The sequence below is a fragment of the Ranitomeya imitator genome, chromosome 8 (genome assembly GCF_032444005.1).
Source record: "Ranitomeya imitator isolate aRanImi1 chromosome 8, aRanImi1.pri, whole genome shotgun sequence".
NCBI classification, from domain to species: domain Eukaryota; kingdom Metazoa; phylum Chordata; class Amphibia; order Anura; family Dendrobatidae; genus Ranitomeya; species Ranitomeya imitator.
Window position 1 is genome coordinate 9,165,899 of NC_091289.1, and position 20,314 is coordinate 9,186,212.

General features: G+C 46.5%; 1 protein-coding gene across 2 annotated transcripts; it reads left to right on the forward strand.

Moving 5' to 3' along the window:
• Positions 1–2,969: 2,969 nt before the first annotated feature.
• LOC138647302 (cullin-associated NEDD8-dissociated protein 1-like) lies at positions 2,970–20,128 on the forward strand. Of its 2 annotated transcripts, none has more exons than XM_069736223.1 (14): positions 2,970–3,135; positions 3,632–3,775; positions 5,846–6,000; positions 10,429–10,552; positions 10,941–11,197; positions 11,281–11,523; positions 13,784–14,076; positions 14,155–14,296; positions 14,375–15,868; positions 18,390–18,485; positions 18,600–18,769; positions 19,173–19,337; positions 19,451–19,558; positions 19,733–20,128. In XM_069736223.1, the coding sequence occupies exons 1-14, from the start codon at positions 3,068–3,070 to the stop codon at positions 19,958–19,960; spliced, it is 3,687 nt and encodes a 1,228-aa protein (XP_069592324.1). In that variant the 5' UTR covers positions 2,970–3,067; the 3' UTR covers positions 19,961–20,128. The 2 variants fall into 2 exon arrangements, with proteins under 2 accessions (XP_069592324.1, XP_069592323.1); XM_069736222.1 differs by having other exon boundaries at positions 3,003–3,135; positions 10,938–11,197; positions 19,733–20,081.
• The last annotated feature ends 186 nt before the right edge of the window (positions 20,129–20,314 follow it).

Genomic DNA, 20,314 nt, shown 5'->3' on the forward strand with positions numbered 1-20,314 from the left:
GGGACACAGGACAGGAGACAGGACAGAGGACACAGGGCAGGGGACAGGAGACAGAGGACAGGAGACGGGACACAGGACAGGAGACAGGGGACACAGGAGAAGTGACAGGGCAGGAGACAGAAGACACAGGACAGGGCACACAGGGCAGGGGACAAGAGACATAGGACAGGAGACGGGACACAGGACAAGTGACAGGGCAGGGGGCACAGGACAGGAGACAGAGGACAGGGGACACAGGACAAGTGACAGGACAGGAGACAGAGGAAACAGGACAGGGGACACAGGACAGGAGACAGAGAAAACAGGACAGGGGACACATGGCAGGAGACAGAAGACGGGACAGGGGACACAGGGCAGGAGACGGGACACAGGACAGGAGACAGATGACAGGGGACACAGGACAGGAGACAGGACAGGGGACACAGGACATGAGACAGAGGAAACAGGACAGGGGACACAGGGCAGGAGACAGAAGACACAGGACAGGGCACACAGGACAAGGGACAGGAGACGGGACACAGGACAAGTGGCAGGGGACACAGGACAGGAGACGGGACACAGGACAAGTGGCAGGGGACACAGGACAGGAGACAGGACAGGGGGCACAGGACAGAGGACAGGGGACACAGGACAAGTGACAGGGGACACAGGACAGGAGACAGAGGAAACAGGACAGGGGACACAGGACAGGAGACAGATGACAGGGAACACAGGACAGGAGACAGAGGACACAGGACAAGTGACAGAGGACAGGGAGGCAGGAAACAGGACAGGGGACAAAAGGCGGGACACAGGGCAGGAGACAGAGGACACAGGACAAGTGACAGGGGACACCGGACAGGAGACAGAGGAAACAGGACAGGGGACACAGGACAGGAGACGGGACAAGGGACAGTAGACACAGGACAGGAGACAGGACAAGTGACGGGACACAGGACAAGTGACAGAGGACAGGGGACACAGGACAGGAGACAGGGGAAACAGGACAGGGGAAACAGGAGACAGAGGAAACAGGACAGGGAACCCAGGGCAGAAGACGGGACAGGGGACACAGGACAGGAGGCAAGGGACAGAGGACACAGGGCAGGGGACAGGAGACAGGACAGGGGACACAGGACAGGAGGCAGATGACAGGGGACACAGGACAATTGACAGGGGACACAGGACAGGAGACAGAGAAAACAGGACAGGGGGCACAGGGCAGGGGACAGGAGACGGGACAGAGGACAGGAGACAGAGGGCAGGAGACGGGACACAGGACAGGAGACAGAGGACAGGGGACACAGGACAAGTGACAGGACACAGGGCAGGAGACAGAGGAAACCGGACAGGGGACACAGGGTAGGAGACAAGGGACAGAGGACACAGGGCAGGGGACAGGAGACGGGATAGGGGACACAGGGCAGAGGACATAGGTCACAGGACAGGAGACAGAGGACAAGGGACAGGAGACGGGACACGTCAGGGGACACAGGACAAATGACTGGACACAGGGCAGGGGACACAGGACAAATGACGGGACATGTGACAGAGGACAGGACAAAGGACACAGGGCAGGGGATAGAGGTCACAGGACAAGTGACAGAGGACAGGAGACAAGGGACAGAGGACACAGGGCAGGGGACACAGTACAGGAGACAGATGACAAGGGACAGGGGACACAGGACAGGAGACAGAGAAAACAGGACAGGGGACACAGGGCAGGGGACAGGAGACAGGACAAGTGACAGGGGACACAGGACAGAGGACAGGGGACACAGGACAAGTGACAGGACAGGAGACAGAGGAAACCGGACAGGGGACACAGGGTAGGAGACAAGGGACAGAGGACACAGGGCAGGGGACAGGAGACGGGATAGGGGACACAGGGCAGAGGACATAGGTCACAGGACAGGAGACGGGACAAGTGACGGGACACGTCAGGGGACACAGGACAAATGACTGGATACAGGGCAGGAGACGGGACACAGGGCAGGGAACACAGGACAAATGACAGGGGACATGTGACAGAGGACAGGACACAGGGCAGGGGACAGAGGTCACAGAACAAGTGACAGAGGACAGGAGACACAGGACAGGGGACAGAGGTCAGAGGACACAGGACAGGTCTGAGGACACGAGAACCAAAATAGTTGAACAATATCCACAATCTCAAGGTTACAAGTCCGTCTCCAGAGATCTTGATGTTTCTTTGTCCACAGCGCCCAACATAATCAATAAGTTTACAACCCATGGCACTGTAGCTAATCTCCCTGGACGTGGAATGAAAAATTGATGAAAAGTTGTAAGGCAGGACAGTCCGGATGGTGGCTAAGCCCCAATCAAGTTCCAAAGAAATCCAAGCTGTCCTGCAGGCCCAGGGGGCATCAGTGTCAGCGCAAACTTCTGATATAGTTCTTATTAATCAGATTGACAGCTGCTAATAGACAATCACATCCCCACTTATTATATCTAGTTATATCATGCACTTCACTGCTTTAGACTTGATGGTGCAGTGATATTTATTATTGATTTCATGCACTGGCACTTTATCAGGTTTCACAAAAATATCAAGTTTCCATTTGCACTTAATTGCCAGCCATGGTGTTTATTACAATTATTACAATCCTGCATTTCCCTGGGGTGTGATGATTGATTATTATGTGCATTGAGTCAGGTTGTGGCTATTTCTCTGACCCTTCATTGTATCTTTTACTTTAATTCATTGTTGTCAGTTGATTCTGCATGTTATTTCTATGCTGGATTGTTGCAGGGGTTGCCAGGTTTTACTATTATCCATCTGACTTTTGTTGTTAGTTTGTTTCACTTTTCAGTATCCCCCTGTTATTATGGTCGCGCACCCCCCCCCCCCTGTATTTCTGCCTGGTGTCCAGCAGGGGTCTTTCCATCTATTAATATCCCAGCAGTGTCAGGTTTTCCAGTTACTTCCAAAGAGGGGACAGCAAACACAATCCCCTCACCCCCGCATGACTCTCGTCGCCATATTTTCTCCGTACAGGGGTCAAAAGTTGCAGCCCCCGTGTCCCCCTGCGATTCCCTGTAGACTGGCTGCAGTGCTGCTGTCACCATGAGCAATGTCACCTATCATATCTCCAGCCTGCTGGAGAAGATGACTTCCAGTGACAAGGACTTCAGGTGAGGAGGGGGCCTGGACGGAACCGGAGGGCAGGGGATCTATGTAGGATTACATCTATGGAGATAAATGCTACACCCTCCGATCAGTCATCGGGAAATAATGGGGGCACAGGTGCTCGCCATTCCTACGGGACCCCACCGCACGTTCCTGGATTTCATTTATTCTGAAGACATTTTTATAGCAATGACCCTTTAAGTAGAGAACTGATTGCCAAGTAGACGGAATTCCGCAAGACAAAAATGCCCGCCGTATAATCGTGCAGGAGCATTATAATGAGATATTAATGTATATAGAGGTCCTCAGTGCTGGAGATACCTGGTCAGGGGGGTGGGGAGATTTCCGCACTTCTGATCCGTCACCCGGTTTACGTATATAAACTACAGTTCAGGTTTCCATGGCTGATCACAGAGAACACTAGATACCATTCAATGATAAAATGTAGGGCACGTGGCCTGGAGATATTGGATTTTACACTTTTTCTGCTTCCTGTTAAAGGTTCATGGCCACAAATGACCTGATGGTGGAGCTGCAGAAGGACTCCATCAAGTTAGATGAGGACAGCGAGCGGAGGGTGGTGAAAATGCTGCTGAAGCTGCTGGAAGACAAAAATGGAGAGGTGCAGAACTTAGCAGTGAAATGGTGAGAGAGGTGTGGGGACCCAGTGACCCTCCTGTTCATTGTCTGTAAAATTCATCACTTCCCCATCAGCTCCTAAACATCATTCATGGTCTTCATACACTTCTACCATTATTGTCTACACTACTTTCACAGTTGAGGTCACTCTATCTCCAGTTCTCCACCATACATTCACAGTTGAGGTCCCTCTATCTCCAGTTCTCCACCATACATTCACAGTTGAGGTCCCTCTATCTCCAGTTCTCCACCATACATTCACAGTTGAGGTCCCTCTATCTCCAGTTCTCCACCATACATTCACAGTTGAGGTCCCTCTATCTCCAGTTCTCCACCATACATTCATAGTTGAGGTTCCTCCATCTCCAGGTCCCCACCATACATTCACAGTTGAAGTCTCTTTATCTCCAAGTTCTCACCATACATTCACAATTGAGGTCCCTCTATCTCCAGTTCTCCACTATACATTCACAGTTGAGGCCCCTCTATCTCCCGTTCTCCACCATACATTCACAGTTGAGGTCCCTCTATCTCCAGTTCTCCACCATACATTCATAGTTGAGGTCCCTCTATCTCCAAGTTCTCACCATACATTCACAAATGAGGTCCCTCTATCTCCAGTTCTCCACCATACATTCACAGTTGAGGTCCCTCTATCTCCAGTTCTCCACCATACATTCACAGTTGAGGTCCCTCTATCTCCAGTTCTCCACCATACATTCACAGTTGAGACCCCTCTATCTCCCGTTCTCCACCATACATTCACAGTTGAGGTCCCTCTATCTCCAGTTCTCCACCATACATTCATAGTTGAGGTCCCTCTATCTCCAAGTTCTCACCATACATTCACAAATGAGGTCCCTCTATCTCCAGTTCTCCACCATACATTCACAGTTGAGGTCCCTCCGTCTCCAGTTCTCCACCATACATTCACAGTTGAGGTCCCTCTATCTCCAGTTCTCCACCATACATTCACAGTTGAGGTCCCTCTATCTCCCGTTCTCCACCATACATTTATAGTTGAGGTCCCTCTATCTCCAGGTCCCCACCATACATTCACAGTTGAGGTCACTCTATCTCCAGTTCTCCACCATACATTCACAGTTGAGGTCCCTCTATCTCCAGTTCTCCACCATACATTCACAGTTGAGGTCCCTCTATCTCCAGTTCTCCACCATACATTCACAGTTGAGGTCCCTCTATCTCCAGTTCTCCACCATACATTCACAGTTGAGGTCCCTCTATCTCCCATTCTCCACCATACATTCATAGTTGAGGTTCCTCTATCTCCAGGTCCCCACCATACATTCACAGTTGAGATCCCTCTGTCTCCAGTTCTCCAACATACATTCATAGTTGAGGTCCCTCTATCTCCAAGATCCCACCATACATTCACAGTTGAAGTCTCTTTATCTCCAAGTTCTCACCATACATTCACAATTGAGGTCCCTCTATCTCCAGTTCTCCACTATACATTCACAGTTGAGGCCCCTCTATCTCCCGTTCTCCACCATACATTCATAGTTGAAGTCCCTCTATCTCCAAGTTCTCACCATACATTCACAGTTGAGGTCCCTCTATCTCCAGTTCTCCACCATACATTCATAGTTGAGGTCCCTCTATCTCCAAGTTCTCACCATACATTCACAATTGAGGTTCCTCTATCTCCAGTTCTCCACCATACATTCACAGTTGAGGTCCCTCTATCTCCAGTTCTCCACCATACATTCACAGTTGAGGTCCCTCTATCTCCAGTTCTCCACCATACATTCACAGATGAGGTCCCTCTATCTCCAGTTCTCCACCATACATTCACAGTTGAGGTCCCTCTATCTCCAAGTTCTCACCATACATTCACAAATGAGGTCCCTCTATCTCCAAGTTCCCACCATATATTTATAGTTGAGGTCCATCTATCTCTAGTTCTCCACTATACATTCACAGTTATTGAGGTTCTACAAGCCCCACATGTAAAGGATAACCAATCAGTTACACATTCTATGGCTTTTTCATGCCTCCATATTTACTCTATTCCTGATTTTGAATGTTGGTTTGGACTCCCATGGCTTTCTGCAGCCTTGGACCTCTGGTGGGAAAAGTGAAGGAGCATCAGGTGGAGATGATCGTGGATACTCTGTGCAGTAACATGCTATCCGAGAAGGAACAGCTGAGAGATATCTGCAGCATCGGACTAAAGACTGTTATACTGGAACTTCCCGCAGCAACCTCAGGTACACGCTGGGGCACAATGGAGAAAATTGGGAAACATCAGAGGAGAGACATAGACTATTGGTGATGTAACTCTGGGTCACTAATGTACACAGTGGCTGCACCAGCAGAATAGTGAGTGCAGCTCTGGAGTATAATACAGGATGTAACTCAGGATCAGTAATGTAATGTATGTACACAGTGACTGCACCAGCAGAATAGTGAGTGCAGCTCTGGAGTATAATACAGGAGATTATTATTATTATTATACATTTTTATAGCGCCATTTATTCCATGGCGCTTTACATGCTCAGGATCAGTAATGTAATGTGTGTACACAGTGACTGCACCAGCAGAATAGTGAGTGCAGCTCTGGAGTATAATACAGGATGTAACTCAGGATCAGTAATGTAATGTATGTACACAGTGACTGCACCAGCAGAATAGTGAGTGCAGCGCTGGAGTATAATACAGGATGTAACTCAGGATCAGTAATGTAATGTATGTACACAGTGACTGCACCAGCAGAATAGTGAGTGCAGCTCTGGAGTATAATACAGGAGATGACTCAGGATCAGTAATGTAATGTGTGTACACAGTGACTGCACCAGCAGAATAGTGAGTGCAGCTCTGGAGTATAATACAGGAGATAACTCAGGATCAGTAATGTAATGTGTGTACACAGTGACTGCACCAGCAGAATAGTGAGTGCAGCTCTGGGGTATAATACAGGAGGTAACTCAGGATCAGTAATGTAATGTATGTACACAGTGACTGCACCAGCAGAATAGTGAGTGCAGCTCTGGAGTATAATACAGGATGTAACTCAGGATCAGTAATGTAATGTATGTACACAGTAACTGCACCAGCAGAATAGTGAGTGCAGCTCTGCAGTATAATGCAGGATGTCACTCAGGATCAGTTATGTATGTACACAGTGACTGCACCAGCAGAATATTGAGTGCAGCTCTGGAGTATAATACAGGAGATAACTCAGGATCAGTAATGTAATGTATGTACACAGTGACTCCACCAGCAGAATATTGAGTGCAGCTCTGGGGTATAATACAGGATATAACTCAGGATCAGTTATGTATGTACACAGTGACTGCACCAGCAGAATAGTGAGTGCAGCTTTGGAGTATAATACAGGATGTAACTCAGGATCAGTAATGTAATGTATGTACACAGTGACTGCACCAGCAGAATAGTGAGTGCAGCTCTGGAGTATAAGGCCATGTTCACACAGTGCGTTTTTTACCACGGAAACGCAGCGGTTTTGCCGCTGCGGTTCTGCGGCTGTTTTCCATGCAGGGTACAGTACACTGTACCCTATGGAAAACAGGACCCACTGTGCACATGGTCCTGAATTGAAAAAAAAAACCGCACTGATTAGCTGCGGTAAAAAAGAAGTACCATGTCACTTCTTTTTGTAAAACAGCAGCGGTTCTGCACCCATAGACCTCCATTGTGAGGTCAAACCCGCAGTAAAACCCGCAGATGAAAAAAATATCTGCGGGTTTTACTGCGGTTTGTGGTGCAGAACCGCTGCAGTGTGGCTGCCCCCCCGTGCCCCAATCCCACCCCCCCATGCTCCGACGCCCCCCCCGTGCCCCCATCTCCCCCCCCTTATACTTACCCGGTCCCGTTGTCCGTCCGGCCGTCTTCTCCCTGGGCGCCGCCATCTTGCAAAATGGCGGGCGCATGCGCAGTGCGCCCACCGAATCTGCACGCCGGCAGATTCGTTACAAAGTGCATTTTGATCACTGAGATATAACCTATCTCAGTGATCAAAATAAAAAAAATAGTAAATGACCCCCCCCCCCTTTGTCACCCCCATAGGTAGGGACAATAAAAAAATAAAGAATTTTTTTTTTTTCACTAAGGTTAGAATAGGGTTAGGGGTAGGGTTAGGGGTAGGGTTAGGGGTAGGGTTAGGGTTAGGGTTAGGGGTAGGGTTAGGGGTAGGGTTAGGGTTAGGGGTAGGGTTAGGGGTAGGGTTAGGGTATGTTCAGCCATTTTAACCCTAAAAAAATTCCTAGAAAACACACAGACTCTGGCTAGAAAACTGCATCAAAAAACGCATCAAAAAACGCATCAAAAAACGCATCAAAAAACGCATCAAAAAAGGACCAAAAAAGGACCAAAAAAAGGACCTGCGTTTTCTGCCAAGAGCTGCAGTTTTTTAAAAAACAGTCCTGAAAAAAAAAGGATGGAAATCAGGAACGTGTGAACATACCCTTATACAGGAGGTAACTCAGGATCAGTAATGTAATGTATGTACACAGTGACTGCACCAGCAGAATAGTGAGTGCAGCTCTGGGGTATAATACATGATGTAACTCAGGATCAGTAATGTAATGTATGTACACAGTGACTGCACCAGCAGAATAGTGAGTGCAGCTCTGGAGTATAATACAGGATGTAACTCAGGATCAGTAATGTAATGTATGTACACAGTGACTGCACCAGCAGAATAGTGAGTGCAGCTCTGGAGTATAATACAGGATGTAACTCAGGATCAGTAATCTAATGTATGTACACAGTGACTGCACCAGCAGAATAGTGAGTGCAGCTCTGGAGTATAATACAGGATGTAACTCAGGATCAGTAATGTAATGTATGTACACAGTGACTGCACCAGCAGAATAGTGAGTGCAGCTCTGGAGTATAATACAGGATGTAACTCAGGATCAGTATGTAATGTATGTACACAGTGACTGCACCAGCAGAATAGTGAGTGCAGCTCTGGAGTATAATACAGGATGTAACTCAGAATCAGTAATGTAATGTATGTACACAGTGACTGCACCAGCAGAATAGTGAATGCAGCTCTGGGTATAATACAGGATGTAACTCGGGATCAGTAATGTAATGTATGTACACAGTGACTGCACCAGCAGAATAGTGAGTGCAGCTCTGGGGTATAATACAGGATGTAACTCAGGATCAGTAATGTAATGTATGTACACAGTGACTGCACCAGCAGAATAGTGAGTGCAGCTCTGGAGTATAATACAGGATGTAACTCAGGATCATTAATGTATGTACACAGTGACTGCACCAGCAGAATAGTGAGTGCAGCCCTGGGGTATAATACAGGATGTAACTCAGGATCAGTAATGTAACGTATGTACACTATGACTGCACCAGCAGAATAGTGAGTGCAGCTCTGGGGTATAATACAGGATGTAACTCAGGATCAGTAATGTAATGTATGTACACTGTGACTGCACCAGCAGAATAGTGAGTGCAGCTCTGAGGTATAATACAGGATGTAACTCAGGATCAGTAATGTAATGTATGTACACTGTGACTGCACCAGCAGAATAGTGAGTGCAGCTCTGGGGTATAATACAGGATGTAACTCAGGATCAGTAATGTAATGTATGTACACAGTGACTGCACCAGCAGAATAGTGAGTGCAGCTCTGGGGTATAATACAGGATGTAACTCAAGATCAGTAATGTAATGTATGTACACTGTGACTGCACCAGAAGAATAGTGAGTGCAGCTCTGGGGTATAATACAGGATGTAACTCAGGATCAGTAATGTAATGTGTGTACACAGTGACCGCACCTGTAGAATAGTGAGTGCAGCTCTGGGGTATAATACAGGATGTAACTCAGGATCAGTAATGTATGTACACAGTGACTGCACCAGCAGAATAGTGAGTGCAGCTCTGGAGTATAATACAGGATGTAACTCAGGATCAGTAATGTAATGTATGTACACAGTGACTGCACCAGCAGAATAGTGAGTGCAGCTCTGGGGTATAATACAGGATGTAACTCAGGATCAGTAATGTAATGTATGTACACAGTGACTGCACCAGCAGAATAGTGAGTGCAGCTCTGGAGTATAATACAGGATGTAACTCAGGATCAGTAATGTAATGTATGTACACAGTGACTGCACCAGCAGAATAGTGAGCGCAGCTCTGGGGTATAATACAGGAGGTAACTCAGGATCAGTAATGTAATGTATGTACACAGTGACTGCACCAGCAGAATAGTGAGCGCAGCTCTGGGGTATAATACAGGAGGTAACTCAGGATCAGTAATGTAATGTATGTACACAGTGACTGCACCAGCAGAATAGTGAGTGCAGCTCTGGAGTATAATACAGGATGTAACTCAGGATCAGTAATGTAATGTATGTACACAGTGACTGCACCAGCAGAATAGTGAGCGCAGCTCTGGGGTATAATACAGGAGGTAACTCAGGATCAGTAATGTAATGTATGTACACAGTGACTGCACCAGCAGAATAGTGAGCGCAGCTCTGGGGTATAATACAGGAGGTAACTCAGGATCAGTAATGTAATGTATGTACACAGTGACTGCACCAGCAGAATAGTGAGTGCAGCTCTGGGGTATAATACAGGATGTAACTCAGGATCAGTAGTATAATGCATATTATCAATTAATTTCTTATGGTTTTCCTGCAGGCTCTACTTTAGCCGCCAATGTGTGCAGGAAGATCACAGGACAACTGACCGGAGCTATAGGAAAGCGGGATGATGCTGCGGTGCAGCTGGAGGCTCTTGATATATTGTCGGACATGTTGGGAAGGTGAGATGATTCTTTATAGGAAGTTTATTTTTGTTACCAACATAATAATGCTGCACTCTATAGCGCTGTAGCATGACAACATGAAATATATAAATATGATTCGCATTACTGCACTGGAAGATATGAAAAATTGAGAATACTTATCTCATACTTTCTCAATTTTTCATATTTTCTAGTGCAGTAATGTGATTCATATTCCATATATTTCACGTTGTCATGCTATAGCGCTACAGAGTACAGCATTATTTTGTTAGTTACATATGGCGATGGCTGCTCTTAGTAAGCTCCTGTACACACCTGATTTCGGTTTGCAGGTGACGGTCAGTCTTTTGATATTTGAGTGTATTTTTGTTGTGGCTCCATCTCATCTCCTCTATGCCCCCAGCAGATTGGGAGGAGCGCTCTACTCCTTCCACCCCTCCATCCTCAGCTGTCTTCTGCCCCAGCTCACCAGTCCTCGTCTTGCAGTGAGGAAGAGAGCGGTGCTGGCGCTGGGGCACCTGGTGCAAACCTGCAATGGAAACCTGTTCACAGAACTGCTGGAACATCTGGTGGCCGAAATGAAAAAGAACGAATCCACATCCACCACTAGAACGTATATTCAGTGTGTGGCCGCTGTCAGCATGCAGGCCGGACACAGACTGGGTAAGGAAGGCGGCACGATGCCAATGCATATTATAGGAACATTATCATTTATTACCTCCTCATCCCATCTGTCCTTTCTCCAGGGCCACATCTAGAGAGAATAGTGCCCCTAGTGGTGGGGTTCTGTAAAGTGGAAGATGATGAGCTGCAAGAGCAGTGTTTCCAGGCTCTGGACTCCTTCATCAGACGCTGCCCCAAAGAAATATCACCTTATGTCCCCACAGTCATGGATTTATGTCTGAAGTATATTTCTTATGACCCTAACTACAACTATGATAGTGAAGAGGAAGAGGAGACGATGGAGACAGAAAGTGAAGAAGAACCAGGTATGACCCTCAAATACTGCCCCTATGTACAAACATATAACTACTACAATACTGGCCCCCATGTACAAGAATATAACTACTATAATACTGCCCCCTATGTACAAGAATATAACAACTATAATACTGCCCCCTATGTACAAGAATATAACTACTATAATACTGCTCCTATGTACAAGAATATAACTACTATAATACTGCTCCTATGTACAAGAATATAACAACTATAATACTGCCCCCTATGTACAAGAATATAACTACTATAATACTGCTCCTATGTACAAGAATATAACTACTATAATACTGCTCCTATGTACAAGAATATAACTACTATAATACTGCCCCCTATGTACAAGAATATAACTACTATAATACTGCTCCTATGTACAAGAATATAACTACTATAATACTGCTCCTATGTACAAGAATATAACTACTATAATACTGCCCCCTATGTACAAGAATATAACTACTATAATACTGCCCCTATGTACAAGAATATAACTACTATAATACTGCTCCTATGTACAAGAATATAACTACTATAATACTGCTCCTATGTACGAGAACATAACTACTATAATACTGCTCCTATGTACAAGAATATAACTACTATAATACTGCCCCTATGTACAAGAATATAACTACTATAATACTACTCCTATGTACAAGAATATAACTACTATAATACTGCCCCCTATGTACAAGAATATAACTACTATAATACTGCTCCTATGTACAAGAATATAACTACTATAATACTGCTCCTATGTACAAGAATATAACTACTATAATACTGCTCCTATGTACGAGAACATAACTACTATAATACTGCTCCTATGTACAAGAATATAACTACTATAATACTGCCCCTATGTACAAGAATATAACTACTATAATACTACTCCTATGTACAAGAATATAACTACTATAATACTGCCCCTATGTACAAGAATATAACTACTATAATACTACTCCTATGTACAAGAATATAACTACTATAATACTGCTCCTATGTACAAGAATATAACTACTATAATACTGCCCCATATACAAGAATATAATACTATAATACCGCCCCTATGTACAAGAATATAACTACTATAATACCGCTCCTATGTACAAGAATATAACTACTATAATACTGTCCCCCTATGTACAAGAATATAACTACTATAATACTGTCCCCTATGTACAAGAATATAACTACTATAATACTGCCCCTATGTACAAGAATATAACTACTATAATACTGCCCCTATGTTCAAGAATATAACTACTATAATACCGCCCCTATGTACAAGAATATAACTACTATAATACCGCCCCTATGTACAAGAATATAACTACTATAATACTGCCCCTATGTACAAGAATATAACTACTATAATACTGCTCCTATGTACAAGAATATAACTGCTATAATACTGCTCCTATGTACAAGAATATAACTACTATAATACTGCTCCCTATGTACAAGAATATAACTACTATAATACTGCTCCTATATACAAGAATATCTTCTATAATACTGCCCCTATGTACAAGAATATGACTACTGTAATACTACCCCTATGTATGAGAATATAACTGCTATAATACTGCCCCTATGTACAGTAGAATATAACTGCTATAATACTGCCCCTATGTACAGTAGAATATAACTGCTATAATACTGCCCCTATGTACAGTAGAATATAACTGCTATAATACTGCCCCTATGTACAGTAGAATATAACTGCTATACTACTGCCCCTATGTACAGTAGAATATAACTGCTATAATACTGCCCCTATGTATGAGAATATAACTACTATAATACTGCTCCAATGTACAAGAATATAACTACTATAATACTTCCCCTATGTATGAGAATATAACTGCTATAATACTGCTCCTATGTACAAGAATATAACTACTATAATACTGCTCCTATGTATGAGAATATAACTGCTATAATACTGCTCCTATGTACAAGAATATAACTACTATAATACTGCCCCTATGTATGAGAATATAACTGCTATAATACTGCTCCTATGTACAAGAATATAGCTACTATAATACTGCCCCTATGTACAGTAGAATATAACTGCTATAATACTGTCCCTATGTACAGTAGAATATAACTGCTATAATACTGCCCCTATGTATGAGAATATAACTACTATAATACTGCCCCTATGTATGAGAATATAACTGCTATAATACTGCCCCTATGTACAGTAGAATATAAACATTGCTGTTGGTTTTGTGTCTCTAGAGAGTGATGAAGAATACAGCGATGATGATGATATGAGCTGGAAAGTCAGGCGTTCAGCTGCTAAGTGCCTGGAGACTCTGATCACCGCCAGACCCGATCTTTTATCAGAATTTTATAGGTCAGCGGCTCCAGCGATCATTTCACGATTTAAGGAAAGAGAGGAGAACGTGAAGGCGGACATGTTCTCTGCGTACATCTCGATGCTCAGGCAGACTCGCTGCTCTCACAGCTGCAGACAGAATGTGGAGGCCTCAGATAAGGGGGACAGTCCTCTTAGCGCTCTGCAGAAACAGGTGACCAAAGTCGGGAGGCAAAGAGCCTTCTAAATGCCAATGCTTGTTGGTCACCACCTTGGTCTCCTTCCTTCCTAGGTTCCATCGGTTATGAAGTCTCTCCAGAAACTGCTCAGGGATAAGAGCTTCAAGTCTCGTCAGGGATGCTTTGCAGTTCTTACAGAGCTGACCGCTGCCCTTCCTGGCTGCCTCTCCCAGCATATCCCTGCATTGGTTCCAGGTAGGACTCCATGATATCCATAGACAGCACTGGGTGGAGAAGTCTTCTTGTAGTGGCCATATGTGTTTCCACCGATAGGTCTCGCCTTCTCCTTGACGGACAAAGGCAGCAGCTCCAACATGCGCCTGGATACGCTGATGTTCCTTCACGTCATCCTCAACTGTCATCCCCCCGAATGCTTCCAGCCTCACCTTCCAGCCCTCTTACCTCCGGTGGTCGCCTGTATTTCTGACACCTTCTACAAGATCACCTCGGAAGCCCTGCTGGTGGCTCAACAGTTGGTAAAAGTGATCCGACCGCTGGACCAGGCCAAGATCCCCGAGCCTTCGCCCTATACCAAAGAGCTATTCAGCGCCACATTGAAAAGATTGCAGGCGACAGATATTGACCAGGAGGTGAAGGAGAGGGCTTTGTCTTGCATGGGTCATCTCATAAGCCATCTTGGAGACCAACTGGGGAATGATCTCCCATCCACTCTCCTACTCATTCTTGAACGTCTCCGCAATGAAATCACGAGACTGACGGCGGTGAGGGTTCTCACCCTCATTGCAGGATCTCCTCTCAAGATTGACCTGCGGCCTTTGCTGAAGGACGCACTGCCGATTCTGGCGTCCTTCCTACGTAAGAACCAGCGAGCCCTCAGGCTAGGAACAGTATCGGCCCTTGAGGTGTTAGTCAGGAACTACAATGACTGTTTGAAGCCCGCCATGTTGGAGCCCGTGTTGGAGGAGCTTCCGTCTCTTCTGGTGGAATCGGACATGCATTTGGCTCAAGTGTCTGTAGACTTTCTCACCACCTTGGTATCTGCACATCCGGCTTCTCTTCCCAAACTTAGTTCCCGCATCCTTCCCCAATTGTTCCAGCTGGTGCACTCGGCTCTCCTCCAAGGAGGCGCCTTGGCGTCCATTCTTTCCTTCTTGCAGGCGCTGGTCATGAGCCACACAGCTCACCTTGGATATGCCGATCTTCTCAAACAACTCACCGGTCCTGTCCAGTCCACTGGGCCCACCCTTCACAAACAGGCCTTCCATTCCGTGGCCAAGTGCGTGGCCACTTTGGCCAGTGCCTGCCCTAAGGAATCCAATGCTTCCATTACCCAATTCATACAAGATGCCAAAAATCCCCGTGTTGGAGACCCAGTGAAGGTGTTGGCGTTCTTGACACTGGCAGAAATTGGGCGCAAGCGGAGCCTTGGCAGCCAGCAGAAGGAGCTAAAGACTGTGATCCTCGAGGCTTTTGCGTCTCCCAGCGAGGAGGTGAAATCTGCAGCATCGTATGCCCTTGGCAATGCCTGTGTGGGCAGCCCTGCAGATTTCCTGCCCTTCCTGTTACATGAAATTGGAGGTCAGCTCAGAAGGCAGTATCTGCTCCTCCACTCTCTTAAAGAAGCGCTTACATGCCTACCCAGCGAGGAGCTGCGACCGTACCAGGAAGATGTCTGGAAACTGCTGCTGGAGCACTGCGAGGCTGCAGAGGAAGGCACCAGGAACGTGGTGGCCGAATGTGTGGGAAAACTGACCCTTGTGAACCCAGAACAACTCCTGCCGCGGCTGTGCAAACAGCTGAGCTCAGGTGATTTATACAGCGACCACTAGGGGGAGTTCACTACATATTTATATGGCCACCACTAGGGGGAGCTCACTACATACAAATTTATACAGCAACCACTAGGGGGAGCTCACTACATTCAGATTTATACAGCCACCACTAGAGGGAGCTCACTATATACAGATTTATACAGCCACCACTAGGGGGAGCACACTACATACAGACTTATACAGTCACCACTAGAGGGAGCTCACTACATACAGATTTATACAGCCACCACTAGGGGGAGCACACTACATACAGACTTATACAGTCACCACTAGAGGGAGCTCACTACATACAGATTTATACAGCCACCACTAGAAGGAGCTCACTATATACAGATTTATACAGCCACCACTAGAGGGAGCTCACTACATACAGACTTATACAGTCACCACTAGGGGGAGATCACTACATACAGATTTATACAGCCACCACTAGGGGGAGATCACTACATACAGATTTATACAGCCACCACTAGAGGGAGCTCACTACATACAGATTTATACAGCCACCACTAGGGGGAGCACACTACATACAGACTTATACAGTCACCACTAGAGGGAGCTCACTACATACAGATTTATACAGCCACCACTAGGGGGAGATCACTACATACAGATTTATACAGCCACCACTAGGGGGAGCACACTACATACAGACTTATACAGTCACCACTAGAGGGAGCTCACTACATACAGACTTATACAGTCACCACTAGAGGGAGCTCACTACATACAGATTTATACAGCCACCACTAGGGGGAGCACACTACATACAGACTTATACAGTCACCACTAGAGGGAGCTCACTACATACAGATTTATACAGCCACCACTAGGGGGAGATCACTACATACAGATTTATACAGCCACCACTAGGGGGAGATCACTACATACAGATTTATACAGCCACCACTAGGGGGAGCACACTACATACAGACTTATACAGTCACCACTAGAGGGAGCTCACTACATACAGATTTATACAGCCACCACTAGGGGGAGCTCACTACATTCAGATTTATACAGCCACCACTAGAAGGAGCTCACTATATACAGATTTATACAGCCACCACTAGAGGGAGCTCACTACATACAGACTTATACAGTCACCACTAGGGGGAGATCACTACATACAGATTTATACAGCCACCACTAGAAGGAGCTCACTATATACAGATTTATACAGCCACCACTAGAGGGAGCTCACTACATACAGACTTATACAGTCACCACTAGGGGGAGATCACTACATACAGATTTATACAGCCCCCACTAGGGGGAGCTCACTATATACAGACTTATACAGTCACCACTAGGGGGAGTTCACTACAGATTTATACAGCCACCACATACAGACTTATACAGTCACCACTAGGGGGAGCTCACTACATACAAATTTATACAGCAACCACTAGGGGGAGCTCACTACATTCAGATTTATACAGCCACCACTAGAAGGAGCTCACTATATACAGATTTATACAGCCCCCACTAGGGGGAGCTCACTACATACAGACTTATACAGTCACCACTAGGGGGAGTTCACTACAGATTTATACAGCCACCACATACAGACTTATACAGTCACCACTAGGGGGAGCTCACTATATACAGATTTATACAGCCACCACTAGGGGGAGCACACTACATTCACATATATACAGCCACCACTAGGGAGAGTTCACTACATACAGACTTATAGTCACCACTAGGGGGAGTTCACTAGATTTATACAGCCACCACTAGGTGGAGCTCGCTACATACAGATTTATACAGTCACTACTAGGAGGAGCTCACTACATACAGATCTATACAGTCACCACTGGGCGGAGCTCACTACGTAGATTTATATACAGCCACCAGTAGAGGGAGCTCACTACATACAGATTTATACAGCCATTATTAGAGGGAGTGCACTACATATTTTTACAGCCACCACTAGGGGGAGTTCACTAAATATTTATACAGTACCAACCGGGGGAGATCACTACATATTTCTAGTCACCACTAGGGGGAGCGACATGCAGATGTAAAGAGATCTTGTTGGACTCAATATTAAACACTTGTGTGTTCCTAAGCTTTTGCAGTTCCCTTAGGCTACGTTCACATTTGCGTTGTGCGATGTTGCGTCGGAGACACAACGCAAACAAAAACGCAACAAAACGCACGCTAAAACGCAGCGTTTTGCGACGCATGCGTCCTTTTTTGCCGAATTGACGCAAAAAAAATGCAACTTGCTGCGTCCTCTGCGCCCTACGCTTGGGGCAGAAAAAACGCATGCATCGCAAAACGCAGCAGAACGCATGTCTATGCGCCCCCCATGTTAAATATAGGGGCGCATGACGCATGCGTCGCCGCGGCTGCGTCCGACGCAGCCCGGCAGAACGCAAATGTGAACGTAGCCTTACTGGTGTGATTTACAAGATCAGCATCCACATGACAGGCCCTCCATGCAGATGCGCCGTGTATCTTTTCATCACTTGTTCCCCGATTCGCAGGTTCCCCGTACACTCGCAGCACAGTTGTCACCGCTATCAAATTCACCATATCTGACCAGCCGGCTCCCATTGACCCCCTCCTGAAGAATTGCATCGGTAAGGGCTGACACAAGACTGACACCTAGTGGTCACCAACCTGCATTACAAGTGTGAACGGAAAACGTAAAGACGACCTGAACTAAAATAGTTTTACCTGCATTTTATTCACAGGCGATTTCTTAAAACCCCTCCAGGACTCGGAGCCCAATGTCCGTCGCGTCACTCTGGTCATGTTTAATTCAGCTGCTCACAACAAACCGTCTCTGGTGCGGAAACTTCTGAGCAGAGTCCTTCCGCCTGTGTACGAAGAGACCAAAGTACGGAAAGAACTGATCCGTGAGGTGAGGAGACAGTATCAGACTAGCAGTGCAACTATCAATGCTCTAAGGGATGATTCTTAACAGCGCCACACCTGTCCTCAGGCTGGGTGTGGTACTGCAGCTCTTCACATCTTTCCATCATTTAATTCATGTGTTTACGACCTACTGATATTTGTCCGTCTGTGTACCGGGACCCCCCACGGTCAGTGAAAACACTGCTGCAAAATGGGCAGCGCTTGCAGGAGCGTGCAAGGACGCATGGACACCACTCTGTGCCGGCCGCTGCGCACTTCAGAATGGTGGGGGGTCCCAGTCCTCAAACCACCACTTAACAGCACATTGTAGCCCCTTTAATATAAAAAAAATGTAATTTAATAAGTAACTGCAAGGTATTCGCTGATCTTTGCCGGTATTTTCATGGCAGGTGGAGATGGGCCCATTCAAGCACACGGTGGACGACGGCCTGGATGTCCGGAAGGCGGCGTTCGAGTGCATGTACACGCTGCTGGAGAGCTGCCTGGACCAGCTGGACATCTACGAATATCTGAACCACGTGGAGGACGGACTGAAAGATCACTACGACATTAGGGTAACTGAGCCGCGGCTTCCATACAGCCCAGAAATCATCCGACATGACCCGTGAAGGGCGACTTGTCTGCACCACGAAAGCCTTCTCGGCCCATCACTCTACTTGTTTTGCAGATGCTCACCTTCATCATCCTCACCCGTTTGGCTACTCTGTGCCCCAGTGCCGTTCTGCAGCGCCTGGACCAGCTCATCGAACCCCTTAGAGCCACGTGCACCACCAAGGTATGGCCACTGGTAATAACCAGTCCAGGAGTGCGCGTGGAGACTGGATACATGTCCAGAGATTTTCTCAGCATAGATGGAGTGTAGACCCCTGATGTGATGTAACCGGGGCAGAACAGTCAGCCCGATCATTGTCCCTCCTAATGATACATAATATTGTCCTTCTGCTCGCAGGTAAAGGCTGGCTCCGTGAAGCAGGAGTTCGAGAAGCAGGATGAGCTGAAGCGCTCGGCTATGAGAACCATCACTGCGCTGCTCACAATCCCGGAGGTGGAGACCAGTCACAGCATGGCCGAGTTCCTGATGCAGATCAGAGCCAACCCCGAGCTCTCGTCCCTGATGGAGAACATCCAGAAAGACTCGGTGACCGCCTGCAGCACGGAGATGATGGACATCAGCTAAGAGTCGGACAGCAGCTGCAGCGCAGAAAACCAACCCGACTCACTGAATGCAGTGGCTACCAAGTGTGACCTCCGCCCAAGCCGAGGAGGCTGCCTCACTGCATCTAGAAGGGCTTCAAATAGGAAACCAAAGTGTAAGTTGTGTTCATAAATAAAATCCTAAAACCCGATTACAGAGGAAAAGTTATTATAGAGCAGAAAACTGAGGCTACCGGCAGCCATACTTTATACAATGAAGTGGAAGCAGGTGGTATGGACTGGGGGAGGGGAATGTGTCAGGAGGTATTGGGCCCCATCCCCTCGGATGCTGAACTACTCAGAACAGGGTCACTTATGTATGTAAAGTCCCTTTAAA

Excerpts from the sequence above, each read along its gene's own strand:
- LOC138647302 (XM_069736222.1), top strand. The coding sequence starts at position 3,068 with ATGAGCAATGTCACCTATCATATCTCCAGCCTGCTGGAGAAGATGACT. Across the intron at positions 15,869-18,389 it reads GTGCAAACAGCTGAGCTCAG|GTTCCCCGTACACTCGCAGC; the intron begins GTGATTTATACA and ends CCCGATTCGCAG. Across the intron at positions 19,559-19,732 it reads GAGCCACGTGCACCACCAAG|GTAAAGGCTGGCTCCGTGAA; the intron begins GTATGGCCACTG and ends TTCTGCTCGCAG.